Source organism: Choristoneura fumiferana, chromosome 5, assembly GCF_025370935.1.
Source record: "Choristoneura fumiferana chromosome 5, NRCan_CFum_1, whole genome shotgun sequence".
Taxonomy (NCBI): domain Eukaryota; kingdom Metazoa; phylum Arthropoda; class Insecta; order Lepidoptera; family Tortricidae; genus Choristoneura; species Choristoneura fumiferana.
Window position 1 is genome coordinate 12394283 of NC_133476.1, and position 12405 is coordinate 12406687.

A 12405-nucleotide genomic window follows, 5' to 3' on the forward strand; every position below is an offset into this window, starting at 1 on the left:
CTTGTATAGTGCTTTTCTCAAACATGAAATGAAATAAAATAAAAAAAAAACAAGAAAATAAGAAAATAAGCTGGCGGGACGCTACTCTTGTCGCCCTGTTGTGTGCGCGCGTGTCGCGCTGGCTGCTGACGCGCGGCGGGCGCGGGCCGTGCAGCAGGAGCGCGCGTTGAAACAAAAGACGGTCGCATTGCCGGCCAGCGGCCGGGAAAGTTGTATGAAATCTCTTTGCAGGCCGCTAGAGTGACCGCGCCCAAGCAGCCAAGCCGAAGCGCCTGCAGCGTGACAGTTCCCGGCCTATTATTTGTAACACAACGCCAATATATTATTTCATATCATGTTTGAAAAAAGTTAGTTTGTCTTATCGGTGCGAGGCCAATTTTACTATATAGGTAATATATATGATCAACCCCTTCATTCGTAACTGCTTGTTAAGTTTCCATTGACTTTAAATACAGACTTTCAATTATTTTAAATAAAAATTATATACTCCAATTCGCCAATGCCAAATGATATAAATTTGTCTTTATTTGTCACTGATATATGTATTCGACCGACTCAAATTAACCTTTTTATTTCTTATATCTAAAGCCGTATTGTGTAACAGGCTAGTACCTATCCACGATCGTATTCACCATCTCTTTCTGTCCTCATATCAACTGTACTGCAAGTATAACAAAAATAAGCGAAAAAAGCGACTGTGATTTCGAATGTGTTAGACAACATGGTCTCTGGTCTCTTTCAAGTAAATATACTCAGCATAAATATTCTTCACTATAAGAGGTACTCAAAAAAAAACCCCGACCCAATTCGATGTAGGCGCCGACTTACTATGGAGACCCGACTACTCGTATAACCTTTATTATTTAACTGCAGCATTTATGTCGTCAGGCTAAACAACAAGAGGACGGAGCCGATTAATAAGTTATATATATCATTTATTGCACTATCTAGGTACCATTTGCTGATTGTCATCTTAATGTGACCTATCGTACATGTATGTACCTAGCAATTAATTCTGAAAATAACTAATTTTGTGACTGAATCGAATTTACCTCTATCGATCGCAATAGATGTTTTGATAACGATCAACTTATATTACGTGTAGCTTTTATATAACAGTCTTGAAAACGGAATGCTGTCGGTCGACTTCAATATTAGTTTTTTTATCATAACTTCACGGTTTACGGACTTGAAATTACGTGTGTGGTGAATTAGGTTAATGGTGTTTTAGTGCTGTGCAGTGACGAGGAGTTCGGCGCACGAGCACGTCCACAGACGCGGCCCGCACAGTCCACGCTCTGCACAAATCAAGTCGCTGCACAACAATTTACAGCCATGATAATCTATTATTGCGATTCTTAGAGCTTTATCAACCAGATAACATTGGTCGGTATAATAATTGTATCAGTAATTGTTCGTCCAGTGCTTACTCAGAGGCTAAAACGGTCACACGGACCCGACGGTACCTCACGAACAGGGTCAGTTGAAGGACTTTTATTTTTACTTGACAATAACGATGTGTTTAGTAAAGTGTTGAACTGTTGTAACAAATTTGGCGGATTGATTATTATATAATGGGAAACTCGAAATCGAAGAAGTCGCAGAAGGAGCCAGATAAGTTTTTTGAACGGGAGAAATGGAAGGAGCAGAAGCGAGAAGAGAGGAGGAAGAAGAATGCGAATCCCGCTAACAGGCGTTTGGGAACTAAGGAAGCGGCGTTGCCGCCAGTGGCGCCGCAAGCGCCGAGCGCGTCCGGGCCGCGGCCCGCCCCGGCGCCCGCGCACCATCGCTCCTATGACGACGAAGCGCTAGACCTAATGCGCTATCAGCTACAAAATGATTCTGAAGCTTTCTTGTTGAACAACATCCTTCTCTCTGTCCAGTTCTTTGAACACTTTGAAAGGTAAGTGATTTAATTCAACTTAATATAGGTATGTTGCCGTTAGTATTACGTTATCAGCTTATTATACAGACGTACTTTCAATGTAAAGAACGAAAATACTTGAAAGTTATGTTAAAATTAACTAAATTAACTTGAATAATTACGTAGGTATTCAAATATGGCAATTCTTGCTTCATTTTAATGGTTCCGTGGAGATATCTAGACAACTGAATAGTAGTACAAATCTACTACTTATTTAATTTAATAACAAATAATAGGCCCCAATGTTATGATTTGATCAGGTAGGTTAGGTACAGTCGTGGAAATTAAATCCTGGAACAGGGTGGTACCTTCTCGTAACCAATTTCGTCATGATTTCTTTAGCAGATGTATGGAATGTCAATATGACATTAGTAGCACAAAGGTTAACCTGGGCCTGGCAAGGCCTGGGCAGGCCTGGGACATAATTTTTAATTTCCTTGACTGTACATAAGTTTTTTTACAACAATAATATAAACCAACTTCAAGTACTTATTAATAAATATAGTAGCTGAACAGATCTTGATAAAAAATAACTACCTGTTGATGATAGGTACACAAAAATGTATCAGACTTTTTCGAAATCTGTGGATAATTGACGAAGATTTGATAGAATTGAGTCTTCGTAATGAATTTAACAAGTGAACAATGATATGCACGCATCAGCTATAAGCTGCCTGTGCATTATAAATAATAATAATAATAATAAATAATAATAAACTTGCTTGAAAATCTTCAAAACTGTAATTTTTCTAAATACCTATTGTAATATTATGATTTTTGGATAAAGAAGAATTAGTATAAAGTAGTGATTAACTTATTTACCGTACAATAATCCTAATCCTCCTCCGCCCCGAACACAGGCATCGATAATAAAACAGAAGCACAGAATAACTAATAGTACTACCGTACAGAAGGGACTCTCTCGAACAAAAGTCAAGTTTAGGTATAAATCGTTGCCTACTCTTACGACTTGCACGCGAAATTGAAACTTATCATGTTACACAAGCGTTCATATTCCGTTGGGCACCGTTGACTCGAAACCGGTTTGGCGCGCAGAGCACAGGGTTCCCACTCGCCGATGAATAAAGATAACAGTGGGTACTAATATGAATTCAATAAGCTACCTTTAATAAATAAGTAAACAAACTTTAATGGCTAAAGCTACAAAACCACAATATTTTATCAGCAACAGCAACCTTTTGATAGTAGGTATCTCTTTGTTCAATCTTTTTTATTTTATTTTTTTATTTGACTGGATGGCAAACGAGCAAGTGGGTCTCCTGATGGTAAGAGATCACCACCGCCCATAAACATCTGCAACACCAGGGTAGGTATTGCAGATGCGTTGCCAACCCGAGCCCAAAGAGAGGCCTAAGATGGAATACCTCAAGTGCCAGTTATTTCACCGGCTGTCTTACTCTCCACGCCGAAACACAACAGTGCAAGCACTGCTGCTTCACGGCAGGATTAGCGAGCAAGATGGTGGTAGCAATCCGGGCGGACCTTGCACAAGGTCCTACAACCTGCAAAATCTTTAGTGATATTTTTGTTTAGTTTGTTTTAAGTTGGCTTGACAAAGTGCCTACTTACTTATAAACAAACATTTGAGCAAACTTAGTTACTTAGGCAATTGTCATTTGTTTTAAAAAGGGTCTAAAGTGTTTAATTTTAGGTGAATAAAACGATATTCAATGAATAAGGAATCGACTTTGATTGTACATAAACAATACGAAAATCTACTAAATAAGTAGGTACCTACCTGTCGCAAAACTAAGTATATCCTTTAGATGCCCTAAAATCCCTGTAATACCTAGCAATCTTGTTCTCATTATGCACTTACTACTCTTACAGAGTATTTAACTATATGATGGTTTAAATTAAATGCAAGAAAAAGGGTTCTTACCTTTCAATACCTATCTTTCGGAAAGTTCAAAAATGATAATTCCGATTCTTTTATCTTCTTTTTATTTATACAGCCGTAAACAATTTCGAAGTCATAGTTTGCAAAAAAATAAGTTGGTAGGTACCTACACAAATGACGCGCGACGCGTCCAGCATGCGAGCTAAGCGGCAACCCACTGCCGTGCACCCAATGTTGGGTGCGCCGGCCGAACGTACCTAAACTGCGGAGTGTCCAACCCCTGACAGAAGCCTCTTCATTTATTATGTAAATTCGATTAGTCACTGAAAATTGCACAATTTCTATAGATCTTCAAGAAATCCGACCCGTATGCATTCTTTATTGCAGAGCAGATTATTATTTAGGTCATAAATGAAGTTCGATAGGATTACAATTACTTATTGGAACATACAGAACTCCAAGGCATATTAAACTCAATCCGCGGATTATCTGTGTTTATATCGTTAATCCATGATAAAAAAATTGTAGTGCAATTCCAAAATAGTATTTACGCAGTCCTCAGTAGGGACTTCCCTCCTCTCTGTTGTTCTTGTCGTCATGTTTATGATTATGACGCATAATTCTAAGTAGGTATGCCCGGACTTAGTCTTTTTATTTTATTTCGAAAGAGGATTGACAAGCTTATCAAGAGAAATTAATAAAAACAACTATTAAGGAAACAGAGTACCTCTACTATTTAAATTAAATAACAGTCAATAAAAGAGTGACCGAGCGACCGTACTAAATAAACCCACTACGCCACACGCACACGCCACCGTGCACCGTTACGCCACAAAATTTTGCGGAATTTAACGCGCATAAAACAAATTGAACGGATGTTCAGATCAGAGAAAGGGTCTATTAATATTAAATTTCTGTGGATGGATGGCATGGCAAGTAAATATTTGAATAGGTAGGTAGTATATTATCTACGATTAGTAGGTATATTCATCAAGCGAGTAGGTATAGTAGGTATAATAAAGACGAACGATTATTGACTAATTAAACTACATTGTAGAAAGGCACTCATCTTAACAGACTGCGTGAAGTAGATGACAGTGTTCCTTTGATGTTACCACTTTATAGGATTTATTGACTTATATCTATAACTATATCATGGCTTGCTTTATTTCTTGAAAAGATTATTTCGATCGATATCAACAATGGACGGAAGTGATAAAAAATATACATACATACTGAGGTACAAATAGCAATGATAACAGTTGAGAACATGTTTATTGTGCTATCGTTAGCCGTGATTTTCTTTGATTTGTTTTAATCTTATGAACGTCATAATTAGCATGAAAGAGCTAAATGATATCCATGATGCCATGTAATAGAATAGGTGGAAAACCTAAACGAAATCTATTAGATTAGGTAACACATATTTGGAAGGATATTGATAATAAATTGCTTCGATAAGAAAAAAGCCCAAATACCGGAATCGGCTATCCTAATCCCTTTTAATAATATCAATATATTATTAGGAACTAATAGCGAAGTAGACACCTAAATAATCTATTCAAAGTGTGTGAGAACAGATTTTTTTGACATATCACTCACTCACTAGGTACTTAGTGAGTGATTTTACTAACCTAAGTTCAATTGGTATTTTTTTTTTGTTTTCAGAGAGATGCATCATATCAAGAATAATCCTCAAAGTGAGCGAGAACACTACATAGACGAAGCAATGGTAGCTCATCATAAGCACGTATTCTTCGCGGATCGACTACAGGAGTGTGTGCAGGAGCACGTGTGTTACCGAAAGCGACCGGACCAAGTCGAGCCCCTCGTCGCTCCGAGACTCTACATCATATACGATAATATTGAAGCCAGCGAGCCCGGCGACACTTCCGACTACAGTGCGGTTCTCGATGCACCCTTTTATAAGCTACGTATAGAAGATTGCAGGGAACCAGGTATGTAGTATAGATGTTATTCTATATCTTGTGTAAGTAGTATTGTGTAGTAAGTTTATTATTCGCAATTAGGTACCAACTCACTACGCGATACTGATAAAATGTAACTTGTTTGTTGCAGGTTTTGTTAAACTGAAGAAGCTTGAAGTATTAGAAAGTGCGCTTATGAAAGAACCTGATAGAAGAGACTCTTTTATCAATTCAGATGACAGTTTATATACAGATTCAGAAAAAGAATCAAATAGCTCAGATGATCTTCCTTCAGCAGGCAAGGGTGAAGAATTGCTACAAAAGTTGAAAAACAAAATCAATAATGATTCAAAGAATGCAAGTAATGTCACTTCACCCAACGTAATTGTACATGATGGTAGTTTAAATGATACTGCGAGAAGACGCAGTGGACCAATAAGACAAACAAATACCCGAGGAAATATTTTAAACATTAAAGCTCTTAGAAAAACAACGCCTCCGTTATTTGAAGAAATTGATACAGATAATAATAACAATAATAACAAGGATACAGAGATGTTAGACACCCAAGAGACAAACGAAAACAAAAGCCGGAAGTCTATTTTGAAAATCACTCGAAGGCTGAGTGGACCAACCCTTGAGCTCAAATCTGATAATCGTAAAACTTATAATGAAGATACCATTATTGAAGATACAGAGACATCAGGATATAGATCGACCTCAAGTAGTCATCTTAATGACTCGAGTGAAACAGAATCCGACTATGGGTACGCCACCATCACCGAGGCTACTACCCCGAAAAGAGTCGAACTTAGTAGACAATCTAACTTTGGACTAAGCTCCGGTGTGGTTCCTGGAGAATGCTGGACATCAGTTCAGGTTCGCTCCTTCGACAGTTGGAGTGAAGACGAGGATGACGATTTAGACGATACAGCCTCAAAATCGTCTATATCTAGAAATTTATATGAAACTTATCATTACCTAGCATCTACGAGCTTCATGGCCAATTTTGTTGATAATTTTATGATCAAATTGGGATCAAGTTTAGGTCTTACGCCCGATTCAGTCAACAATGCATTAACACAAGGAGCAAGCATATATTGTGATGCAATAAGGAATGGCACAAAAATGTCCTATGAAGTTTTTCCTGCTCTACTTGCCACTTGGCCTAATGCCGCCAATAATTGGATCATACGTGAAAGGAGAGTTATAACAAACCCCAGAAACAACTTTAGATATCAGTGGCCAACTAAATATATTGTAAACAAAGCCATTGGTTTTGGTTGCTTACTTGTGCCAGTTGGATTTAGGCCTAAAAGGGGATTAAATCCTGATCAAAAGATGCAGTGGCGAATCTCGTTTCCTGCTGCTGAACGCTATTTAGAGAGTTGCTTAGCGCATGCCCAGATAAGATGTTACTTATTCACACTGACTTTGCATAAGACATTTATGGAAAATGAAACATCTAAGATTGGTGTAGACGCTAGTCACTATAGGAATCATTTGTTTTGGCAATGTGAACAAAATAACGCAAAATGGCCAGAAGATCGGCTAGGCGAGAGTTTAAGAGATTTCTTAGAAAGTTTATACGTCAACTTTACGCAAGCAAAATTTCCAAATTACTTTGTTGATAACTGCAATGACTTCAAAAGTATCCCGAATCCTTTGTTACGTAATTTGCAAAGACGTCTGGCTGATATTTTGGAAGCTCCTGTAATGCATGTACTTCACGCTTTGGAAAAACTTAAGTATACGAAAAAAGACTTTTACCCTACCTTTAACCCTCTCAAATTGTATGAAATCTTGACGTGTCGAAATCCTTTACGAATACTTAACCCAAATCTAACAGTACCTGTCACAAATCGAAAGATGAGTACTGATAGTGATGATGAGTCGAAAAATAGAGGAATGGACAAAATACATGATAAAAATTATTTGTGGAAAAAAGAAAGGCAGCGTCAAATACAAGAGAAACGCAGAGGACATTTGTATAATAAAAAACAAAAGACAGATGGAAAGCAAGAAAAGCGCGAAATTGTAATTAACAGAAAGGTAATTGATTTTGTCGTTAAACTTGATTAACTATAAGTTTCATTTATTTTGACACCATTGAAGTGAGCTTAATAATACATCAAGGTTTTTTTTGTTTTACAGTACTTGGCTACATGGGTGTAAAAAAATAGACCGGGAGATGGTGACACAAAATATTAGATCATTTGTACCAGTATGGCGGTACTTCAGGGGTCTAATTACGGAATGACAAAAAATAAATAATGGTCATAGCGCTGGTACCGGCGGCCCAATCGCGTGGGCGTTAATCGAACGTGTCGGGTAAATAACAAGTGTCGGAACGATTTGTTCCACAAAAATGCTTGTTTTTAATAAAAATAAAGATAAAAAAAGATGTAGGCGGTAGCGTAATGCCATACTTCTCTGGTGTGACTTACAGCCCGCCATACCGACGCGAATACATTAATTAAAAAAAAAAACAATTCAACCATTTGTACCAGGCTAATTTTTGCGCAGCTAATCATTGTCGAATAGCCATTCACGGAAATCACCTTGCCATACTTTTCCGACGGTTCCCAATGGCCGCCATAAAATTTTTTTGCTAAACCATTTGTACCAGACTATTTAAAAAAAAAAGTTCTTTGTATGATCATAAATAGAAGTCTGATAATGCCATACCTGTGGGAGGAGGCGATTTTTTTCAAAATTCTAAGATTTGGCGTAAGGCGCATTTTTCCCTCTACTAGAAGTATGGCAAATATAATAAGGGTCACATTGTATCATATCATTTCCAAATCCAAATGCCATACGGTAAAATCGTATCGGCTTAAGCCCGATGATGGTTACAATCTTTTTCTACTGAGAAGTCATGTGTCAATATAATAATGTAAGGGCATCACTATGTATTATAATAACTCATTTTATCAAAAATACAAAATGCCATACTGGTACAAATCGTATTTTTTTTTATCATCTTGGCTTAAGCCCGACAGTCGTCCGCGCCATGGTTACAATCTGGTTTTTTTTTTAGATCTAAACGAACACAATACAATGATTCGATGATGTCAAAAATGTTTTGTCACATTTTCAAAACGTGTCGAATAAATAAGTTTTTCAAGTATGGCAGCACGTTTTCCCCCTACTATAAGTATGGGAAATATAATAACGGTCACATTTTATCAAAAACTACAAAAATCCAAATGCAATACTGGTACAAATCGTTTTGCGAAAAGAAATTACTCCTTTGCGGCGGTATGGCGGCCATTTGGAACCGCCAGAAAAGTATGGCATGGTGTATTTCGTGAATGGCTACTCGACGATGATTAAAATAGCCTGGAACAATAAATGGTTGAATTGTTTTTTTTTTAATTAATGTATTGGCGTCGATATGGCGGACTGTAAGTCACACCGGAGAAGTATGGCATTACGCTACCGCCTACCTCTTTTTTATCGACTACCGGAAAATACAAGGATTTTTGAACAAATCGTTCGAAACTCGTTATTTATCCGACACGTTTGATTAACGCCCACGCGATTGGGCCGCCGGTACCAGCGCTATGACCATTATTTATTTTTTGTCATTCCGTAATTACCCCCCTGAAGAACCGCCATACTGGTACAAATGACCTAATATTTTGTGTCACCATCTCCGGGTCTAAAATGCTCATAAAGTTTTATCCCTGACTTTCCTTGACCATTTTTAGGGTTCCGGAGCCAAAATGGCATAAACGGAACCCTTATAGTTTCGCCATGTCTGTCCGTCTGTCTGTCCGTCCGTCCGCGGCTTTGCTCGGGACTATCAATGATAGAAAGCTGTAATTTTGCACGGATATATATGTAAACTATGCGTGACTATGCTGACAAATTGGTACAGTAAATAAAATATTTTTTTTTGTTATCTCCCATAGATGTAAAGTGGGGGTGTTTTTTTTTCTCATCCAACCCTATTGTGTGGGGTATCGTTGGATAGGTCTTTTAAAACCATTAGGGGTTTGCTAAGACGATTTTTCGATTCATAGATTTTTTGCGAAATATTCAGCTTTAAAGTGCAAATTTTCATTAACATTGAGCGTCCCGTCCTCCTCTAAAATCTAAACCGGTGGGTGGAATTTTTTTATTAAATTCAGGATGGTAGTAAGTATATCAAACTTTTAAGGAAAACTGTAACGGCTAAGTTTGCTTCAGAATTATAAGTAGTTTTACTCTTAAATAGCAGCCTAAGGTATAAAATATACGTAAACTTGGAAGATTCCGTATAAAATACGATATCCTTAGAAAAATATTCCTTAATTTTTCGTAATGGCTACGGAACCCTATTTTGGGCATGTCCGACACGCTCTTGGCCGGTTTTTTTTCTAAAGAGTTGCCAGTAAAGTTGTTTACTTACTTTATTATATAATAGGTACGTTTCTACAAAAAAAAATGTTTTTTTTCCTTGTCTAACCCTATAGATGTGGGTTATAATTAAACGGGTCTTTCAAAAATTCTCAAACCATTTTTAGATTTAGTTATTGGTTTGTAAAATATTAAGATTTGAAGAACTTCGCTAGAGAGCAAGTGTCCCTTCACAAGCCGAACCATTGGTTTCAAAAATCTGAAAGATATTTGGATAATGTACATAAAATGAATTTAAAAGGAAACTGTGACAGCCTAGTAGGCTTTACAAATTAACGAGTTATGGTCAACCAACACTTACTATCGAATATTAGTACGAAACATTGCACTGAGCGTGGCACGATACGCACTTAGCCGGTTATGTGACTATTGATGTATTCATTTTATAATTTAAGTACCTATCTAATTTATTAAAATTAAAACTTTGTTTACAGATAATCCTGCCAACGAAAATGGAAACAGAACGAAAGCGTTTGGTATTCGAGTTTTTCATCCCACACTTTATCGCAATGGCTCGTTCCAGTGAAAAATTTGAAGACATCAGGCAGGCAATTATATACTTGGAGCAGGCGCAAAGATTGTGTATGCTTTTGATGGAAGAAACTCCAGGAGATTTCACTGCTAATGAATATTTAGATATAATTCGGGACAAACTGGCGGATTGTCAGAGAAAATTAGTTAACCAAGTTGGTTACAAATTGACGCCAAGAAGAGATAGTCACTTGGAACGCAATGCTCATAAAGATATCCGTAAACAGCGTCCTCGGTTCGAGAACATGATAAGTCAAGACTCCCCGACCGACAGCGCAGGGATTCCCGCATTCACTTTCGTGGATATAGAACCCGTGCCTAAAACTAAACCTAAAACCAATCCTGTAAAATTAAAGGACGTTTCAGAAAGCGAAGAATCTAAGTTATAAAATTCTAATTTTTGACCACAAACTATTTATGACGAGATGCTAATACTCGCCTTCCCTTCCGCTAAAAAACTGTGACAGGCATTGTTTAGTTTGGTGAGCTTTTTTTTTTGGTATGAAGTTTGAAAAAACGTATTCGTTAAAATAATTTAGACATTTGTGTGGCGCTGTGTTAGATGTCCTTTTTACCTTGGCTCGTACATACAAAGACAGTTTTTTTTTAAATATAGACTAAAAAATCTCGTTACAAGCGCTATTGTGGACTCATTTAAACGGTTAATAAGTATACTTATATTACTCATAAAACAAATAAAAACGTTTAGGTATACTAAGTAGAAATAAATAACCACCTATTAATACGATTAAATTGTAAGTTACTTACGTTATGAAGCTATGATACAAATAGAATCTCTATTTTATGGTTATTATTGTACCTAACGTTTAATATAAGGTTTTTATTTTATTCATGGACACTGTATTTAATATGTTTGTACAGTTGGGTATATTTATATAAACTAAGTAAGTGTTTTAAAGTGTTTGAACGTAGAACGTAGAACATTTTCTCCGCGTTTATTCGCAATGTTAACTATACTTATTGAGAAAATTTAATGTATAAACCTACATACCTAGCCAAAATAACCAGTAGAAAAATTGCCGATAGCTGGCTTTACATAGCACATCATAAAGTGAGACTTTGTAATTTGAGATTAAAGCAATGTAATCTTTCTTTATTTTGATTTTTTTACTTTCCAACCGCTAAGTTTGAACTTTTGCAAAAATCCCTAAAACGGGTAGATCAATAAGAGGAACTGCAGGTGACTCTTAAGTGGTGAACACGAATATTTTTTCTCACTCTGTACCTACCTCTAGTTAAACACTTGTACGTGAGAATATGCAAAAATCTTTAAATGTTTTTAAATTAACCTGATATCGTGGTTACCCTACTACTTCTTACAATGTCAAATCTGCAGGGCTACTAACTACGAAACTCTAAACTCGAAGTTCGTGTCGTGTCGTGTGCCCTCTGACACTTATACTATTTAATACGAGAGCGAGAGGGACCGCACGATACGAACTTCGAGTTTCGTAGTAGCCCTGCTGGGGTTGTGAAGTTTATTTCGTAAATCTTGCATTTATGTCCCACATTAGCTGTCGTCCGCTAGGTATTTATTATTAAATAAGTAGGGTAGGGCGGGGCAGATTGAGCAATTTTGGAATTAACGTCTTGTACTTTCGTGATGGTTTGCGTTAGAAACATGATATCAGTTTTGATTGTTAGGAAATTTATCTGGAAATAAACGTCTCCAGACAGATTTTCGATATTCTGTGTTGTTTAGCAGGAAATCGCTTTAAAGTGAACAAAGGTAAAAT

General features: G+C 37.0%; 1 protein-coding gene across 2 annotated transcripts; it reads left to right on the forward strand.

The window, feature by feature from the left end:
* Positions 1–640: 640 nt before the first annotated feature.
* On the forward strand, positions 641–11765 carry LOC141428159 (uncharacterized). Of its 2 annotated transcripts, none has more exons than XM_074087949.1 (4): positions 641–1903; positions 5454–5743; positions 5865–7765; positions 10552–11765. In XM_074087949.1, exons 1-4 carry the CDS (start codon positions 1575–1577, stop codon positions 11035–11037), a joined length of 3006 nt encoding a protein of 1001 aa, XP_073944050.1. In that variant the 5' UTR covers positions 641–1574; the 3' UTR covers positions 11038–11765. The 2 variants fall into 2 exon arrangements, with proteins under 2 accessions (XP_073944050.1, XP_073944051.1); XM_074087950.1 differs by lacking the exon at positions 10552–11765 and adding an exon at positions 7868–7970.
* The last annotated feature ends 640 nt before the right edge of the window (positions 11766–12405 follow it).